We start from the raw sequence: 21533 nt of genomic DNA, 5'->3' as shown, positions 1-21533 counted from the left end.
TTGATTGCACTAAGGCTGCCGTTGGCTCAAAACAGGTAAAGCATTACATATGTTATAGGCCTATCCCTCGCAGAGAATATTGAAATAGTTGTCAAAATAAAAATGTTGACACAATATTCCAGCGCATTGTATGATGAAAAGCGTATTAGGCCTACTGCTGTGGACGCGATCGACTTACCCACATGTGGTATTACTCGATCGCACATCTATGACGTAAATTGTTCATGGTATATAGCGCGCTATCATGAATATCGTATCCGGGCAATTACCCCCAGAGGGCAATTACCCCCCCAGCGTAAGGTTAAGCATTTAACGAAAAATAAAAGGGGTCGTGCGCCCCCCTCTGGATCCGCCACTGGGTTAGGTAAAAGATCAGGGTTAGGGTTAGGTTTGTTAGGGTTAAGGTTCATGATTAGGATTATTATTAGGGCCAGGGGAAGGGTCCGGGGTAATTGCCCAGGGGGTAATTGCCCTAGACCCATGAATATTAAGTCACGACACAACCTTCCATCGTCATATTCTGTCTTCAGCATAGTAATGTTATATATTTGAACACATATTATTAAGCGCCGTTACTAAAATCAACGACTATTAACCCTATTAAGCCCAAGCTATTTTGACCCCTCGCAGGCCCAAGGGGGGGGGGGGGGGAGGGGGGGGGGGGCACATTGTGCCCCCCTATATAACTTTTTTATTATTTCATGTACCATCTTTATATGTGGTACATGGGTAGAGTAACTTATACTCTACATGACGGTACATTTGAATGTTCTCGAGGTCACCCATGGAGGGCGCTATTTACCAAAATATAAAGGAATACATAGGAAATATATGCTAAAAACATGATTTTTCTGTATGATTACTTTATCCCCATTATATATGTCTTATTATACACCAATGATTTTCATATTTGCCTCAAATGATAAGCAAGCAAAATCTTATTATTTGTTATGGTTGAAATTTCTCAAGGTCACCACATGAGGGCGCTATTCATATCAACATAAAGAAATACATTATGAGACCTGATATGAAATGTTTGGGACGGGTACATGTACAGTTATGACATTTCAAATTTGCATAATAGTGGAATTTTGAGATTGCAAATTGAAAATATGATAAACTAATGATATTAGAGGCATAACTTGGGTGAAGGAATCAAAATAACACAAAATAGAAGCGAAATCTTTAGAAAATATTATTGTTTTCAATTATCTCTATTATATCTATTGTTTTATGCCTTTGTAACATAAAAAAGGAAATAATAAGAAAAACTTTCCAGGACCATAATTACTTCAACTTTTGCTCCTTCACCAAATTTCAGCCAAGAAACACCCATTCCATACACTGTAATGCTGTAAAATGAAATGGAAAAAGAAAAAAGATGCAAAATCTGACTGACATGGTTGTCAGTTTATGGTTGCCATGGCAACCAGCAACACCCAATATAGCTAAATTATATATCAAAATGTTTGCAATAAGATTTTAGGAAAAGTCACCAAATTTGGTTGAAATCGGACTAAGGGCGAAGGAGTGGCAAATGAAAATCTGGTAGGGGGGCACAATGTGCCCCCCTTGGGCTTTATAGGGTTAAACAGGTTTCCCTATCGAGCATCCTAGTTTTCCCAGCATTAGGCTATTACTATATCTGTACCACGCAAAGTGAAAAAGTAGGCCTATGTGGTGTTTGAATGATTGGTTTGTGCCACGGACACTCTGCAGCTATAAAAGTGACATTGTCTGTGAAATCCATTGAGAGAAGACTCACGAATGAAATTGTGACAATCGAAAAATCAGATAAGTGGCTTTTAATTCTGAAAATGCAAAAGCTTCCTCGTGTGGAAGGGAAACACACCTACCCCCTTCTCATACACCTGCCAGTGACTCTGAATATTCACTTTCCTAATTACTTTTCTTTCTTTTTTTTTTTTGATTTGGATTTTTTTTTTTGGCCACCCGATAAGTGCGCGCTAGGTCGATGGATTTAATTTTGGAAAGTACAAAAGTTTCCACTTATGTGTGTGTGTGTGGGGGGGGGGGGGGGGAGGGGCGATACCCCCTCCCACATGCTCCCCTTCGGTACATCTCCAGACTACACAAGAAGTGACAGATCAAGATTGCCATTCACATTGTCCCTGCATGCGTGTAACATAGCCGCTATGTATTTTTCTTGTATACCTCTTTGACTGTGCACAGCATTTCCAAATATTCCACCTAAGTGCGTAGTAGGCCGCTGGATTTCAATTCTAAAAGTACAAAATTTTAAGTGTGTGAGTGTGTGTGTGTGTGGGGGGGGGGGAGGGATAGCGAACACTCCACCCCCCCCTTGCGCACACTTTCATAGATTCCATGTAGGCCTATACACAATAAGGATTGCGCATTTAGAGGGAACAGGAAGTGACAGATACTAATCAAAATATCACGATAGACACAAATGCCATATGTCCCGGGATATTAATCAGTTCTCTTACTTTTTCTGATTGGAAATTTTCCAGATATGCCACAAAAAGAGTGCACCAGAATTTCACTACTTAAAAGGCGAAAGTTCCCTCGTGTGGTAGGGGCTTCCTCGCCTAGAACGTCACCGTTCGATCCCTTTGCCCTTCCAACATAGGCGCCGGAAGTGGGCGGGGGGGGGGGGGGGGGGAGGGCAGGGGGCCCCCAAATCCAAAAAGTGGGGGGGGGGGGGCAAAACGCAAAAAGCCCCCCCCCCCAAAAAAAAAAAAAAAAATAATGATAAATGAATAAACAAAGAAAAGAAAATAAATATGTATATATATGAATAAAAGGGAAAAAATATGGCTACAAACGGCAGCTTTTGGACTGTAAAATGTCAAAATTTTCAAGCTCGCTCGCTTCGCTCGCTCGCATCCAGCAGTTGAGCCCGGTGCGCCTCCCCCTTAATTTCTAAAGCGAAAAACATAGCTACGACGGCAGTTGTTGGACTCTAGAATGTCAAAATTTTCAAGCTCGCTCGCTTCGCTCGCTCGCATTGAATCGTTATGCCATTCTCCTAATGTTGCTGACAGTAGTTGCCAGTAGTTGCGCCCGATGCCCCCACCCTTTAATTTCCAAAGCGAAAGATAAATATAGCTACAAACGGGAGTTTTGGGACTGTAAAATGTCAAAATTTTCAAGCTCGCTCGCTTCGCTCGCTCGCATTGAATCGTTATGCCACTCTCCTAATGTTGCTGCCAGTAATTGCCAGCAGTTGCGTCCGATGCCCCCCTTAATTTCCAAAGCGAAAGATATAGCTACAAACGGGAGTTTTGGGACTGTAAAATGTCAAAATTCTCAAGCTCGCTCTCTTTGCTCGCTCGCATTGAATCGTTATGCCATTCTCCTAATGTTGCTGCCAGTAATTGCCTGCAGTTGCGCCCGATGCGCCGCCCCATTAATTTCCAAAGTGAAAGATAAAGCTACAAACCCCAGTTTTGGGACTGTAGAATGTCAAAATTTTCAAGCTTGCTCGCTTCGCTCGCTCGCATTGAATTGTTATGCCATTCTCCTAATGTTGCTGCCAATAATTGCCAGCAGTTGCGCCCGATGCGCCCCCATTTATTTCAAAGCGAAATATGTAGCTACAATTAAAACTCCAGTTTTGGAACTGTAGAATATCAAAATTTTCAAGCTCGCTCGCTTCGCTCGCTCGCATTTTATTGTTATGCCATTCACCTTATGTTGCTGACAGTATATAATTTGTCGATCGTTTCACACCGTCATTCCATAATCCATCAGGAAAACTTACAATGTTCCTCAATGACTGCGTTGTTGAATGTATCACATTCCGTAATGTATTGTAGTCCCATTATTGCTCACGCACACACGCACAAGCATACAGACCGTCAAAATTACTTTATGGTTCCCCCCATTTTCGACCCACCGTACGCCACTTTACATATGTATATATATATATATATATATATATATATATATATATATATAATAGATGTGTGTGCGTGTGTGTATGTGTGTGTGTGTGTGTGTGTATGTGTATATTGTGTAACATATGCATGGTCTAATCTTGAGCCCCCTCCAATGTTTGCCCCCCCAATCCAAAACTGCTTCCGGCGCGCCTGCCTTCCAATTCCCAGCCCCTCGCCCTATTTTCCACTCGAAGGTCCCCTTCGGTGTTTCCGCCCCACCCCCTCGTTTCACGCAATCATATGCCACTGTGGGGCACATGTAAGCAGTAAATATATCCTAGTGCGCACTTATCGGGTGGCCTAGAAAATTTCCAATAGAAAAAAAGTAGGAAAGTGCTATTCAGAGTCACTGGCGGTGTATCCATGAGAAGGGGGTAGGTGTGTCCATTCACTTATCTGATATAAACGCTGCTTTATATCACCTCCGGCGCCACGTTTCCAAAAATGTGTGTGTGTGTGGGGGGGGGGGGGTACTTACGGGTTTCATCAGGTAATAAGCAAAAAAAAAAAAAAAAAAACCAAAAAAAAACCAAAAAAAAACCCCCACCTTACCGCGATCACGTTTCAAGGTTTGCAGTGCCACTTCCGGGTTAAAAAAAAAAAAAGTGGGCGGGCACAAAGTGGTGACACCCTAATCAGTGTAGGGATTCGGCACATTACTAGTAACTCGGGACCTGTGGGGGAAAAAAAAATCCCAGGGCAGTGCCAGGGGCGTGGAAAATGCACAATCTCGCAACCCATATCGTATTTGCAGTATCGATTGCGCTTCCCAACAAAATCGACTACTGTGGTACTAGCGTAATCACTTTTTAGTTGGCGCGGTTTCATTTATTCGCGATACTTGTATCGATTACGTATGCCTGCCTGCCATGTGTGTATGTTATGTGAAGTTCCGTCCTATCGTCGGCGCTCGCGCGCAGGTATCCGCGGTCGGCCTGTCGTACACGTGTATCCCCCCTATACACATTATGACCTGTCATGATGTGTAACCAAAGATCGTGCTTACGCGCACGCTTCATTAGCGCTATACCTAACTAGCTAGCAAGTTAAGATTCAGTAAAAATATTGACATTGCTTTCATCATAGACAAATTCTTAAGACGACTTCAAAAGAGACAAAAAGGAGGAAGAGTGAGAAATGGAGGTAGAGCCGGAGGGTAACACCCAGCCTTTTGAGCCAACGATGCCACAGGCAGAGCTGAGTACGACCACTGTGGCCCAGGTTTTACCCCTGGGTTTTGCGGAGCCCGAGACAGCCGACACGGCAGAGCTACCGGGTGTGGAAACTAGTTCTAGCCCATCGCAGCCAGAATGTGCTCGGGTGGTGGCAGCACCAACATCACCTGATGAAGCCCAGAAGATTGACAGTGGTAAGAGTCGATGGGGGAAAGACTGAGTGATGCGTAGAAATTAATTATGCTAGTTAGGTCTAGAAATCTACCCTTGTGAAAAAGTACTGCAGTAGTACTGCAGTACAAGTATTGCAGTACTACTGCAGTACACGTACTGCAGTAGTACTGCAGTACTAGTACTGCAGAAGTACTGTAGTAAATTGGACACTTTACTGCAGTACTAGTACTGCAGTACTGCAGTACTGCAGTACCAGTACTGCAGTACTACCTCACTTCTTCCTTGCAGTACTAGTAGTACTGCAGTACTGGTACTGCAGTAGTCATTGCATCAGTAGTACTGCAGTACTGGTACTGTAGTACTGCAGTACTGGTACTGCAGTACCAGTAGGCCTACTGCAGTACCAGTACTACACAGCAGTATATGTACTGCAGTACCAGTACTGCAGTACTACTGCAGTACTGGTACTGCAATACTACTGCAGTACCACTGTAGTACTACTGCAGTACCAGCAGTGCAGTAGTACTGCAGTACCAGTACTGCAGTACCATGTACTGCAATACTGCAGTACCACTGCAGTACCAGTACTGCAGTACCTGTACTGCAGTACCAGTACTGCAGTACCAGTACTGCAGTAGTACTGCAGTACCACTGCAGTACCAGTACTGCAGTAGTACCAGTACTGCAGTAGTACTGCAGTACCAGTACTGCAGCAGTACCAGTACTGCAGTACCAGTACTGCAGTACCAGTACTGCAGTAGTACTTCAGTACCAGTAATGGTAATGGTACTGCAGTACTCAGTAGTACCGGCACTGCTGTAGTACTGCACTGCAGTAGTATACTTGGGTGACCCGCACCTCGTCATAGTTAATGTTTGCGCATATTTGAATCACATTTCGCCACTGAAATTCTTTGAAATCCAACTCACATACTGGAAAAATGCTGAAAATTCCAATGGAATCACAAGCTCACTGATCGATATCGAAAATTTGCAGCTATCGTCGTCAAACGCGAACGATGCGAAATAGCTGTGCGCTAAGGAAGGGGCCCGCGACTCGTCACCCGCGCTCCCATAGACAAAGCACGTAAAAGACGTGTGCGGGTGACCGTGATGCTCCCATAGACATACACGTAAAAGATGCGTGCGGGGACAGTGGTGATACTTACATTGTATAACACGTAGGGTCCTATTCCGATTAAAATTTCCGATTTTCGCGAAAAACTGTTCGGTTTTCACCAAAATTTGCTTGGCCCTGCCAAGTTTCAAGCATACTGAACACAGTCCCGGGCATAAATTTTTGTTTAGTGCGCTTAAAACAATTTTAAGCGGGGTGACGGTATTCGGGCCCCTGACGAGGTGCGGGTACCTCGCTATACTGCAGGAGTACTACATTACCAATAGTGGTACTGCAGTACCGGTACTGCTGTAGTACTGTAGTACCAGTACTGCAGTAGTACTACAATGGTACTGCAGTAGTACCAGTACAGGGAAACCTGGGAAACGAGGATATCTTATTGGTCTCATCTGAATTTGCAAATATTGAAATAGTAAACATACAGTATGCATATGTTTACAATGAGGTACTGGTTATAACGAGGAAAAAATGGTGGTCCCACCAACCTCATTATAAAAGGGTTACCCTGTACTTCATTACTGCAAATGAATATACATGTACAATTACAACGATAAACAAGTGACAATCTATATCCGCTTTCATAGCATACATAAACAATCAATAAAATATAATACAATGTTTTTTGGTTTTTTTTCTAGAATTAAAGTACTGAGTATATATGAGACCCATGTATGTTTTTCCCTGTAGGCCTACACCCCATCTGGGGCCCATATGGGCCAAATGGGCTTTGCCAATTTACTTCCATATTTTCCCCATATACACCACATGGGGCCCACATTGGTTTTGTCAGGGCAGGCATGTAATCTAGAAGATATTCTACAGTGTAAGTGTAGCTAGGTTGAAAGGGAAATTTGTTTTCCAAGGTGGAAACACAGATTTCTCTCATGTGAATGTTTGCAAAGTAATGAAATAACAAACAACATACAGTAAATGTATGAAGATGAATTACAACAGACCGCTTCTGCAATTTCGTCAGATTTTATGCATGCTTTCTTCACAAAATTGAACCTTACAACCACAAAGCATGACTGAAGGCTTGCCCAAACCAGCAACAGCCAGGGGAATTCATGTCTGTGGAACTCGGTGGAAGGGAGCAGGTGAATGATATGCTTCATTTCTAGGCTGTTGGAAAAAAAATATCCGTAAGTTGTTATGTAATACATTACAGAAACGGTTTGTTGGCACAAGAGATGACACTTCAAATGCTGACAGGAATAATGATCAATATGATGTACATGTATTACGAAAACATGCAATCTTGATGTGAAGTTAAGTTGAGAGGAGTAGAGAACACAAAGAACTTAAATCTGAGTAGACTTGATGTAGCATAAAATTTAAACTATTTATTATGGACAGTCCAGCAAATGAAGGAACATATTCACAATGCATGCAAGAAAAAAAAATGTAATGTTCAGTCAATATCATGATACAGTACACGTATAAGGAATTATATGTATTTTCAATGATGATCATATAAATAAAAATGATGCATGAAAAAATTTCCAATACTTGGTTTGATTTTACAGTCCAAGTAGTAGTACATAGCCGACTTGATCCTGACACTTTTCCTTTTCATTCAAGAAAACACAATCAACATTCTCCTCATTTATATAAAAAAAAGAGAAGAAATGTCACTGAATGTGATAAATGTCCCACCATAGATAGTCTACAATCACAAAGGCGACAGTCAATCTTTTTCTTAATTTCCAGCTAGAGCCTCTTGCACACTCTTTGTCCTCCTCCTCGTCTGCATGTTTCCTTTATGATCACGCGAGTTGGAAATCCAGTGGCAAGCCCAGTTTGCGGTCTCTTTCTCGCTGGTATCTTGCATCCCTTTGCTTGTGCATACGAATGTATCATGTCTGCAGTAGAAAAGATGATAGAAAAAGAAATGCTAAATTGTCAGTACATACCTGTGTATACATACATGTATTTCAAGATTGAAAAAATGAAACATCATGGAAATTTTATTCCAAGTATCCAGATATTGAATCAACCCCCTCCCCCCCCCTCCACATTTTGGCGACTACTCCGCCATATGAAATTTTTTGACTGCATCGTTCCCTGACTTTTTACTTTCAAGTCTTGCACATCTTTTGATACTGTCATGACGCTGCATGACGTTTTATGTATGCCTGTCAGACTGAAAATGGCTCAAAACGTGATTTTGTGTATAAGTCTATGCAAATTGAGTTTTCTCTTCTTATTCATAAAGATATTATGTCTTTATGAATAAGAAGAGAAAACACAATCTAATCATTTTCACTTTCATGGGCTGAAACTAATTAATTTTATCATGATAATGCTTGAAATGGGTTCTGACATAAATTCTGCAGGAAAAAAATGATAAATCAACAGGCCGAAAAAACAAAAAAATACATGTACCTAAGATTACCCAGAAATTAATACAACAATAAAATACTGAAGAAATTGATTTTGATACTATTTTCTTTTGTTCAAATTCATTGTTAGAAATGCCACAAAGAATGTTTTCACCAAAAAATAGGATTCTAGGAGCTTTAATATCTGATAGGGAGCAAAATGCATGATTTTATGCATATACTGTATGACAAAAATTTCCATTTCTTTTTGTATAGCTTGGTAGATTACACCACGGGTAATGAACAAGCCAAATTTCTTAGCGATTGTGCAATGAAACGCTGAGATCTCGGGGGGGGGGGGGGGGGGGTAATTGAATCAACCCCTCCCAGGCCACAGAAGACTAAAAAGGGCCTGGCCTGGTTAGGGGTAAAAGGAATTCAAAGTTTATTTGATGGAAATCGGATATGGAATAGCTACAAAATCCAAAAAGTACAACTAAAAGATTGTAATAAAATTTGGATTCCACACTCTAATAGGATTGCTCTGTTTTGGACATCCCAGCCATTTCAAAATTGATTTTCATTTAAAAACAAAAAACAAAAAACAAAAAACAAAAAAAAAATTGAAATCCCCATGAAACTACATGGTCTTTCATACAGTTGTATTTTACAAGAGGTTTCTCACTATCCCACAAAAAAAAAAAAAAAGACAAAAACCTTAAGCCAAGTCTCAACCAAAACTTTATGATAGAGCTCTGTATCCTATAAAAACGAAGGAAAAAAAAAAACTTTGAATGTGGAAATTAAAAAAAAAATAGCTAAGAAAGTAGTTCTGTTTTTGAAGAGGGCTTGGCTTGACTTACTGAAAATAGTACTTGAGACGAAAGCATGGCAACCTTGTAAATCTGCAAACGAAGATGTCCCCTTCATGCTCAACCTGTTGTTGCCATGCAGGTCTTTCTGATCTCATGACCCACAATCTTCTCCAGAGAGTTGCCGCACACCGCCTGCCATTAGGATCCACTGATTCTGAGGATGAATGTCTGAAAAAGAGTTGAAAAGATCAAATCCTTAAATAAAATAAGAGAATTTACTAAACGTAAACAAGCAGCTGACAAGACAAATGATTAATTCCTTACTTATCTATACGTGTAAAAAAACATTCAAATCTCATTTCTCATTTTATGTGACATTTAATTTCATATAAACACTATGTTCACCGTTATTGAATTGATTTGGTTAAAAACTAACAACAGATTACAGAGGACAGAGGTCAAGGGAAAGAAAAATGACACATATAGGCAACACTTTTGAATACTGGTATTTTGCTCACCAATATCTTTCTACCAGCATAAGAAATCTCCAGAAGCTAGAAGGCTGTCGAGCTCCTGGAAAGCTGCCTTACTCTCGAGGGGGTAATGGTGGCATCGTAGTCTCCTCAGCTCACCAATCTCCATGTTTACTGGTAAAGCAACCTGCTGTGGTGGTGCTCTGCAATTTGAATGTACACCCGCTCATGTTGGTCTAGCCTCTCCAATACTTCAAGCCTATGGAGAGTGAACATCCTCTGATCTGAAAATGCAGATGAAGAAAAGCATTCAAAAGATTAAAGACGAACTGTCGTGCATATACTGTCGTGCATATTTTGAATTGATTGTAAGCGCTTTGGGCCTTGTGGGAAAAGCGCACTATAAGTAATAATAATAATAATAATAATAATGCTTCACAATGGATGAAACAATTAACCACTGGACTGCTGCAGGCTATTACGCACACTGAACACCTGGGTGCTGATGCATAATAATGCATGTGTATCTCAAAACATGCCTTCCAGAAGGGGAAAGATTGGCCAAGATTATATTGCTTGAAATATGAAATAGTGAGGCATCATCCTCTCCTGATCTGCGATACCTCCACAAATCCTTCACAAAGAGCAGCTTTACTTACTATCATCAAAAGATTCATCAAAACCCTTCTTCCCACTGTAGGTCGCCATTTTGAATTGAGACTCTATAGAAACTTTCACCTTGGAGACCAATCAAAACCCTCACAAATCTCAGCTAAATCACTGATTTTGGGGGGCACCTGTTGCCCGTACATTCAATCATGTCATTCAGGTGCTGTTTGAACTGTAGGGGTAGGGGTAGCACAGCGCTGAGGCTTCAAATTACACATTATATGAAGACGTAATATTATATTACATGCTCAGCACACAGACAATGGAATGTTGCCAAGGATATTACGTGGTCCGCAGCCAAGTGGTTAAACCCACAAATCTCACAGAAAGTTACTTGCAAAATGCTTGTGATGGAGTGAAGAGGTGTATCCTAACGGTTAGACTGAGCTTTAGCCTTTAGTTGACAAGAACTTTTGTCACAATCATAAGGAATTTGACAAGGAATGTCTTACTCTTAAAAATCTAAACGTACTCGTGTCTCCTTTAAATTACAGTTGTGTAGCTGCACGCTTAAGGAAGTGCAAAATCAAATTCTGAGCCTCTGTGTCCAAATTCTCATTTTTTAAAGTAAAATGAGGAAAAGGTCAACTTAGGTCTGAACGATATAATAGTACAGCCAGGTTCCCAGTCAGTAGTTGTGGCTATGGATGTGACATAGGTGGTTACTATTCAGGATATCTGGGCAAAGGTTTACTACACGCAGCCGCTGTCACGAATCATCTGCGATCTAATAGTACAGCCAGGTTCCCAGTCAGTAGTTGTGGCTATGGATGTGACATAGGTGGTTACTATTCAGGATATCTGGGCAAAGGTTAACTACACGCAGCCGCTGTCGCGAAGCGACGCGGCTGCACCTGTATTCCTTCGCAGACGTTGTCATTTTTCAGTGTGGTTGTGCGACTCCTTCATGAATATCTTTACTAATCATGGAAAACTAAAATACAAGGAATTATCGTAATCTATGATAATCATTCAATAATCGGTATGCGATTTTTTGTTTAATTATGTCAAAAACTCACCGAAATTTGTGGCTGAAATCAGGTCTGTAAACGTCCTTATTGCTTCACTCCTCATCTGCGTGTTATTTGAATGGCATTCACTCTCGTATTGTACTACAACGTACAACGTGGGTAGTCGGAGAGCTAGAGGGCGCCTCTCCGACTACCTACGTTGTACGTTGTAGTATACGAGAGTGAATGCCATTCATAATAACACGCAAATGAGGAGTGAAGCAATAAGGACGTTTACAGACCTGATTTCAGCCACAGATTTCGGTGAGTTTTTGACGTAATTAAACAAAAAATCGCATACCGATTATTGAATGATCATAGATCACGATAATTCCTTGTATTTTAGTTTTCCACGATTAATAAAGATATTCATGAAGGAGTCGCACAACCACACTGAAAAATGACAACGTCTGCGAAGGAAAGGTGCAGCCGCTGTCTCTACAGCGGCTGCGTGTAGCTGGGCAATGCTAATGGTATGATGCAAAGTTGATTGTAGAGTCTAGAGGCGGCTGAAAACTCCCCCGGCTGAACTTAACATACTTGTAAATAGATTCTAACGTTATATCTTATGGTAAGGGTACCACCTAGGTACATGTACCTGCTTGACATCGGCACCCTGGCTCCCTGCGTATTTATCATGGCTGTTTGCGTATGAACGAAAAAGTATGCGCGGGATTACACAGTAAGTGTCATTAGCTCTGAAAACAATAAAAACGAAGAAAAGCAAATCAAACTCACAAACAAACAAACCAAACTAGTAGTAGTAGCCCTAGACACGTTTCAATTACACATTATACATGCGCTCAGTAACGACGCATGGCTGTGAAATTGACGTGTATTACCTATGGAGGGAGGGGTGCCGATCGCTAGAACTAACGTTGTGCGAAGAAAAGGGATTGCGTGCACTAAAATTGCGCTATTTTAAAACGGAGATTTGAAACCAACAAGACGGTCACGACATTCGAAACTGTAGTATTTATGGCATATTTGAGGTAAGATTTAGGCGAATTTGTAATATATTTTTGGAATAAAAAAGATACAAATCCAATAGGGTGACGATACGTAGGTGGTACCCTCATTAATCATACACAGTCAACATGCATAGGGTATACAGTTGTAGACAACGTTCTACGTAACTTACCATTAGCTGCAAGCAGCTTTGCTTGATGTGTTGATGCAGATTTTCCGCTGCCCCATTATACTACAGTCACTTCCTCATGGGAACAACAACGTGAATATTGGGCATTGTCCTTAATATCCAGTCCACCACAGGACCTTTTCCAACGCTGTCATCACAGCCACGGCTACAGGGCTCGTTCTCTGCGCTGCCATTTTGCTTTGAACGCGTAACGTTTTACAGAATTTGAAAATGCAACTCAACGGCGGTACTCGACTCGTTGCGTAATACACTGTACTCGCATCGCGAGTGTGCTCGCACGCACGCGCGCGTAGCTACTACATGTATTAACCACAGAAGATTATACAGTATACGAGTAAACCCCACTCAGTGGTCATAGAAGCAATATGTGCGTGCGCGCGGGCTGGCGATCACACGTGCACTCGATTGGTGCCACAAAATAGACACGAATGGGGGGGGGGGGGGGGGGGCTATCGGAGATCCGGTTGTCGGCGCATCATGATAAAAACATAAGAAATTTGATCGGATTTCAACTCTTAATGTGCCATGGTGGAAATCCCCTGTGTGCCACGTTATTCTGAGACACGGAGGTAGTCATGCTTACAAAATTCTGTTAGGATGAGCATAATAGTAGGCAAGGTGAAAGAGGTACCGTAGACTTGCCGCTTTTCAAACACGGAATTTCGAATTTACACCACCCATGTTTTTCCCATTTTGCAGAGACCGCGGTTCCATGTTTCTTTGGTGAAAAAAAAAATGCAATAAGATACCATCAGATGTCCCTACTATTAATTATCAAACATAATCATTTCGTGTGCGTAATTTTATAGGTCAGCCCACAATGCAACAAGCAAAAAAAGATAACGCACTCCAACTTTTTATTAGGCGACACTCGTGGCAAATATTAAAATTGGAAAGCGTGTAAAACTCAACATTTACCTTTTCATTTCAATTCAATTCAATTCATTTATTTTCCATACTTCTCATGAGCATTGTAACAGAAATCAAACCAGTTCTTTAACCTTTTTTACAATGTGTGGAACACAAAATATAATATGGTGTAACACAATAATTACATGTAGTGATAACTGGTCAAAATCGAAATCGAAATGGGGTTGATTAAAGAGAAGTATGACGGGACCTATATCTTGTTTGGCTGTAAGCCCCGAGTAATCAGTGTTGGCGAAAAAGAAACGGAGAACGGATAGAAGTCAAGACCAGATTATGTCATGGTGCCAAATAAGAAAATGGAGGTAACATTTGTAGTCCCGACTTCCAGTTCTTTTGCTGGTTAGCAAAAATATTGTACGAATATATGATTATAGCTGAAATAATTAATACAATTGCGATATCTCCGGTTGACAGTAGCGTAAAAAATGTTAAATAACGCAATCCTGTCGCATATATATTTAATTTAATGGATGTATACAACGCGAAGGGATTTTCGGGAAAAGATAAAGAAGCATCTTTGATCCTGGGCGCAACGATAATAATATTGTATGAGATTATACAACCAAAATGATTCATGAAATCATCGCATTCCCGCTGCATGGGCACCAACAACGTAAAGTATAACCTAATCTCGCAAGTTAAGGAAGAAACGCCGCACGTATACTCTGAAATCATCGCGATCTCGCCGGATGACAGTATAGCGTAAAATAGTTGAATAACGCATGTTAAGCTATACCTAATCGGTGTTCAGAAGGAGAAACACACGCATTCAACTATTTGAATAGATCTGGGTTTGTTTATTATCACAATTTTAACAACGCAGTTTACAATGCATATGTTTCTTTCTTTCAGAATGGTCTACGAAGAACAGATTTGCGTAAAATGGATCACAACTTTCTGAATTCAATCATGTCGCATATTAATTTTTTCAAGAAGGGATGTACAAAACGCGAAGGGATTTTCAGAAGAAAATGAACAACGCATCTTCAATCCCTTCGGGTGCAACGATAATACATTGTATGAGATGACAGCCGAAATGATTTATGAAATTATCACATTCCCGCTGGGCACCAACAGCGTAAAAAAAAAAAAAAAAAAAAAAAAAAAAATCCCACAAGTTACGATAAACGACACATAATGTTATGTTACTCTAACCATCGCGATCTCGCCGGTGGACAGTAGCGTAAAAATAGTCGAATAACGTATGTTAAGCTACCTAGTCGGTGTTCAGAAAAAGAAATTAACGCATTTAACAATTTGAATAAATCTGGGTTTGTTCATATAACCACAATTTTTAACAACGCATTTCACAATGAACATTTTCTTTCTTTCAGAATGGTCTATTAGGAACAGATCTGATATGTAAAAAGAATCACAACCTTCTAGATTCATTCCTGTCGCTTATTTTTCATATGTACAAAACGCATTTTAATCCTTTCGGGCGCTACAATCATAAATTGTATAAGATTTACAGCCGATGTGATTCATGAAATTATCCCATTCCCGCTCGCGAAACCAGCGTAAAAATGCCTCGCAAGGTCCGGTAAACAACGCATGTATGTTACTTTATTTGCGCTGGTGTTTAGAAAAACTTAAACACATTTATTTTTATGCAATCTGATTTTAATAATAATAATATAAGCCTCTGTTTCTCAAGAATGTAACGTGCTATATTATATTCGAAGAGATTTTGGAAGAAAAATATCCATTTCAACCCCGACTTTTTTCGCCACTCTGCTATTTGAGATTCAGGTAAATATGAATGGGGCTTGGTTAAAAATACTGTACATTATAAGTTAATTTCCTATGCGGTATAATAAGGTTTGGCATGTTGATGCAATTGTTCTAAGTATTTGAAAATAGATAGTGAATTCTTCTTTTTTTTTCAAATATGAAAGTTAAATTGCCCCCGTCAGTAAAGATCTGGTCTGAGGTTAAAATAGCGTTAACCACAGGTACTACCAAGAGGTTTGAGTTTTAGTCCATTGTATGATTTTTTATATAGCAGAAATAAATACATGCATGAGCATCACTTAGCTTCTACATAATTATTATTGCAATAGCTATACTTAAACAGTAATGCAGATTTACTTATAATAGTAGTACCGACAATAAGCCACTTCAAAAAAAAAAAATCAAAAGTACTGCAGTACTCCAACTTATAAACTGCAGAAGAATCATCAATAAAACTACCTCTCAAGTACTGCAATACTACTACAATGTACTGTGCTGCCTCAAAAAAAGCACTACAAAATTTAAAGGAGAATGGCATGAGTACTGCAAGTATTTCGATGTAAGGTATACTGCGATTTACTGCCGTATATATACTACCATAGAAGTACTGTACTACAGTACCACCTCAGAAGTACTGCAAAATAACGAGAATGGCGTGAGTACTGCAAGTACCTCGAAGGTACTGCGATTACTGCCGTACTACCATAGAAGTACTGCAGTACTACCTCAAAAGTACTGCAAAATTACAATGAGAATAGCGTGAGTACTGCAAGTACCTCGAAGGTACTGCAATTACTGCCGTACTACCATAGAAGTACTGCAGTACTACCTCAAAAGTACTGCAAAATTACAATGAGAATAGCGTGAGTACTGCAAGTACCTCGAAGGTACTGCAATTACTACCGTACTACCATAGAAGTACTGCAATACTACCTCAAAAGTACTGCAAAATTACAATGAGAATAGCGTGAGTACTGCAAGTACCTCGAAGGTACTGCAATTACTGCCGTACTACCATAGAAGTACTGCAGTACTACCTCAAAAGTACTGCAAATATACTATGATTACTGCAAGTACCTCAAAAGTACTACGAGTACTGCAGTAGTTCTGCTATAATACTGCCGTACTACCATAGAAGTACTGCAGTACTACCTCAAAAGTACTGCAAATATACTATGATTACTGCAAGTACTTCAAAAGTACTACGAGTACTGCAGTAGTACTGCAATAATACTGCAGTATTTCCTGCAGTACTTGAAGTACTTTTTCACATGGGTAGATCTAGACCCTTTAACGTGTTAGACCCTAAACGTTAGAATCACAAATAACTGAACTGTTATTATCTACCACTGGGTTCCAGGCAGTACAGTTAAGTAGGTCTAACAAGGTCCTACCACTCTATCACTAACTACCAGCCTAGCCTTAGCCTTGTAGAAACTATTTAGGCCTAGGCCCTATCTATATCATGTTTGAAAGAGGCAGCCTGTTACCTCTACAAACTAACAGTAGGCCTACAGGACCGCAAAGACCAGTAGGCCTAAAGCTTCATCACAAAAAGGTTTTTGATCTTCGTGACCTCTTGCCAAACTAGATTTCTAGCCGGAAATTAGCAGGTGAGCTAGACGCGGTCCTCATTGTGGACCACTATTTACCAGTTGTTGTGCACTAAATGGTGAATAGTCATCTTTTGTGCAAGTGAAGTTGGTCATGATGTTCAATCAACAGCAGCCAGATTGCAAATGACTAGAAACGTCTAGTGAGCTCATAAATCATAGAGATATTTACCTAGGGGCCTAATAGATAGTTTTAACGTTAAGGCCTTGCCTCCAGACAGCACTGTGCCATGATTGGTACTGCTACATGATTCTTCATGGGTGATAATGTTGATCTTGATGTGTGCAAATGAATGAAGTTGTAACTTGTATTAGCTAGAGCACATACAAATCATGTGTGTATACCAATCAAGGACGAGGTGTACCAATCATGGCACCAAAGAAGGAAACATAAAAACCATTTTTGGGGGGCAAAATTTCTTATATAATTTTTATATCTTAAATATTCATTTAAAATGTCATTATATTGACACACAATGTTCCAAAGATACACTCAAGACTTCATCTATTTTTTAACTAGGGGTTTTCTATAACACAAAAACCGTTACGCACAATCTTGGGCATGTTACTCTAGATAGGTTCTAGATTATCTAAATTCTAACAGAGTCTATTTAAATGTGACTTTACGTGTCTTTAGATCGCTTGGGTGCTTCTATATCAACTGTAGACCGTATCTTTTCTATACTACGTATACCGGTAGTTAATTTAATCATTCATAACAAGTAGAATCCTATTGACTGTAAATCTTATTGATTCTGTTAAAAAATGGAAGAAAATTAAAGAAAAATATCCAGTTTGCATTATTCTTAACTTGTACAAATGAAATATTGGTCTAGAGTCTAGCTAGACTGTACACCCTACAAGTACCGGTACAGACAATAACTTCACATCTAGAGTAGATCTAGATCTTGAGTTATTTCAAAATTTGACCCTGTCACAATATTTCATATTCAGATGTTTAATCTCACTGCTATAAAAATTGTCTTAGTACAGGGTGTCTGGTGTTTACCTGGTAATGTTACTTCTTTTCTGACATCAGGATCTTTGCCTGTCACTTTGCATTAATACACTTTGATGCTAACTGTGTTTAAGTTAGGAATGTTCTGGTTAACAGGTTCTAGATAATTCACAAATTTTCTTTCGTTAGAACCCTTTTGTGCCATGTCCTACTCCTATTGTTTATCCTTTTCTGTCTAACATTAGCTGTGGTGAGCCACATTAGCAGATAAGTTTTTTTTTTTTTTTTGGTCTTATTTTTGTCTTTAACATAAAGAGAACCCGCCGTTTTTGTTTTTTTCTCTCAGAAATTTATGTCAGTATGGTAAAGCAAGTACAACGCCTGTCCTAGAGTGTGCCACACTTTCTTAAAGAGAAAAATTGCAAATACCAGTCTTCCATTTCAAATTTTCCAGATGCCCATAAATTAGTGAAGGAAGCAGAAGGAGGGAAATCAACCCCAGAGCTGCACAATGTTGAGCCTGACAGCAAGAAAGACAACTTTACTGGAGAGGGGCCCTCTTCCACTACAGAGCCACAGCCCGATACTTTGACAACCCAGCACCATAGCCTGTCTGAGACAGGTCCAGCTGGTAGCGAGTGTGATGGAGAGAAAACATCAGAGGACACTGCACACCAGGAACCCACAAAGGAGCTCGATGGAGAACCATTACCCAAGAAAGCTAAGGTCCTGGTCGACGATCAGGAAGCAACCAAAGTTGGGGTGAAATGTGAAGAATAGCCATAATGAGTTATACTTGCTGTATTTGGAGAGTATGTTAAGTTAATGTTCTTTATACCAAAGTATTTCATGTTGTATCCTAACTTTTTTGCAACATGTGTTCCAATGCACTTTGCATTTTTCAGCTCTTGAATGCAGTTTGTCTTGCTGTTGTATTGTAAAGATTGTAAAAATATTGACTTTATGAAGATTTGTACTTTTGTTTAAGCAGTAATTTTTCCATATTGATTCTTCAACAGGTGTCATAAAAATAAACAAGTACATGTATTGGGATGTTTGTTTCATATATTATGGTATTAGAATATTTATCTTTCAAACCGGAGGGAATTCTAAATTCTAATCAATGTAAATACTTCTCTATTGAATTATATTATGTCTTTATATGTTGCCTTGTTTTTATTTCATCATGCTTGCAAAGTACATAGAACTTCATTTTATTTTGTCAATAGTATACATTTAATGAAGAGAAAATGTGTTAATAGTATGTACAAAGAGGAAATACTGTCATCGATTTTTCAGTTTCTGGTATAAATGATAAACTCAGTCATTGGCCCAATTCATAGCTCATGAATACTGGACAGACCTGTGTCTTTTGCTGCTCGTTTTCATTTTGTTTTGCTTATTTGATTCAAGAACAAGTAGCCTTCCTCACAGCGAATTCAGGCGAGGCCTTGGCTTGACATTTGAGGAAATGCTGCCAAGCTGCTTTCTTAGTCCCCCATACGTAAGATGCACTGTGCATGTCATAGTACAGCATGTTATTTAGGGTTGATTGAAAGTGAGCTTGTGGTAATTTTAAATACCGGTCATTATTGTGAATAATTTATTTACAAATTTCTTGGCAATTTGTAACATAGTATGCATAAAAATATAACTGTATTGATGAATTTTCAACAATTAAAGCATAGGGTAATTAAGTTTACTGTGTGTTTATGTCCATGCGGGTGGCATTTCTCTTTGATTAAGAGCCAAATTTTCTGTGTGTGCCAAGTCAACTTAGGTGAGGTTGACTGTATAATGTGCAGTTGTGAAGTTTGAAATTGTGGTCTGTCTCACTGTCACTGCATTCACATGTAATGCTGGATTTTTCCCTTTTTTAATTAGCAAAGATAGTGAAATTGATGCACAACATAAATTGCCGACGTATTGGTTGATGACACTTTATAAAATGATGGAGCAGATCCTTATCAAATGATTGGTTGAGAGCGTACACTTGTTCAGGCATTTACTTGCCTAACATATAATTTTCATTATGACCGGTGACTAGTAAAGTATATGAGCGGCCACTAGCACGTTCACCTCATGGTAACCAGGGGCCTGTTTCATAAAACTTGTTATCAGTGACAACTGCCACATTTCTATTACAAATTTTCTCTTAGCCAATCAGATGCAAGGATTTCAGGAGCTTACAACAACTATGACAACTCGTCACTGATAACAAGTTTTATGAAACAGGACCCTGGTGAGATTTCATTAAGTCACTCATGATGAGATCATATGACAAGGATCTGCTTTGAACATTTTATAAGGCAAATAACACACATCATTTTGTTTGAGCATTACAAGTAGTATAATTACCAACACTCAAATTCTTACTTATGGCCTCAATGATGTGTATTATTGGTATAATCACCTCCTCTAATTTGCAAATGTGGTGGCTCATGATAACACTGGTTTGTGAAAGTGTAAGACAAAAAGGCAGATTTTGATTGACTCTACCGGTTACAGCTCGTTATTCCGAAGGTTCGTTATTCCGAAGGCTCTTTATTCCTAAGATTCGTTATTCCGAAGGTTCATTGTTCCGAATTTCATTTTCGGATTAACCGATCTTCGGAATAACGAACCTTCGGAATAACGCCACAAATTTTCGGATTAACGAACCCCTTTTTATGCCTCCGCCACGAAGTGGTGCCGGAGGCATTATGTTTTCGGGTTGTCCGTCCGTCCGTCCGTCCGTCCGTCCGTCCTTCCGTCCGTCCGTCCTTCCGTCCGTCCGTAATGAATTTTGTGGACAAGGTAACTATCGAAACCTGTTGAGGTATCCTAATGAAACTTGGCATGTATGTGTATTAGGGGGTGAAGTTGTGCTTATCAACTTTTGGGTGCACATGCTCAAGGTCAAAGGTCAAAAGGTCAAGGTCAAATACATAAAATTTCACTATTTCCACCATATCTATTGAATGCCTGAAGATATTTTCTTGAAACTTAGTGTGTACATGTTTTACCCAATTAAGATTCTCTGGTGAAAGTTTGGGTCATGAGGTCAAAGGTCAAAGGTCAAAAGGTCAAGTAAAAATATTAAAACTTCTCCATACCTTGGAAAATTGTTCATCTTCATGGAACATAGTATATGCATGTACTGACTGGAAGTGATTATCTAGAGAATGTAGGGTTCATGGGGTCAAAGGTCAGGGGTCAAAGGTCAAGTGCAAGACTTCAAAATGTTACTATTACCCTCATATTTATGCAATGCCAGCAGGGTTATTTTTTACACTTGGTGTATGCGTGTGTAACCTCATAGAAATTCTCTGGAAAGTTTTTTTTTTCTCTTTTTGCCTCAAAGGTCAATAGGTCAAAGATCAAGTGAAAGTGCTGAACTAACTTTTTCCTCCATATCTCGGAAGTGGCTCAAGTTACCTTGAAACTTAGTACATATTATGCA

General features: G+C 39.6%; 1 protein-coding gene and 1 long non-coding RNA gene across 2 annotated transcripts; one reads left to right on the top strand and one right to left on the bottom strand.

Annotated features, from left to right (window-relative positions):
- The first annotated feature begins 4931 nt into the window (after positions 1 to 4931).
- Positions 4932 to 19788, top strand: LOC140242758 (uncharacterized). The gene is made up of 2 exons (XM_072322517.1): positions 4932 to 5292; positions 18546 to 19788. The coding sequence occupies exons 1-2, from the start codon at positions 5061 to 5063 to the stop codon at positions 18869 to 18871; spliced, it is 558 nt and encodes a 185-aa protein (XP_072178618.1). The 5' UTR covers positions 4932 to 5060; the 3' UTR covers positions 18872 to 19788.
- Positions 7807 to 13004, bottom strand: LOC140243041 (uncharacterized). The gene is made up of 4 exons (XR_011902160.1): positions 12839 to 13004; positions 10064 to 10302; positions 9594 to 9773; positions 7807 to 8271 (listed from the first exon to the last, which is right to left on the bottom strand). It is a non-coding gene; the product is annotated as an uncharacterized lncRNA (long non-coding RNA).
- Positions 19789 to 21533: the final 1745 nt, after the last annotated feature.

Source organism: Diadema setosum, chromosome 19 (assembly GCF_964275005.1).
Source record: "Diadema setosum chromosome 19, eeDiaSeto1, whole genome shotgun sequence".
Taxonomy (NCBI): domain Eukaryota; kingdom Metazoa; phylum Echinodermata; class Echinoidea; order Diadematoida; family Diadematidae; genus Diadema; species Diadema setosum.
Note: the sequence above shows the minus strand (reverse complement) of the source record. Positions and strands in the feature narration are given on the sequence as shown.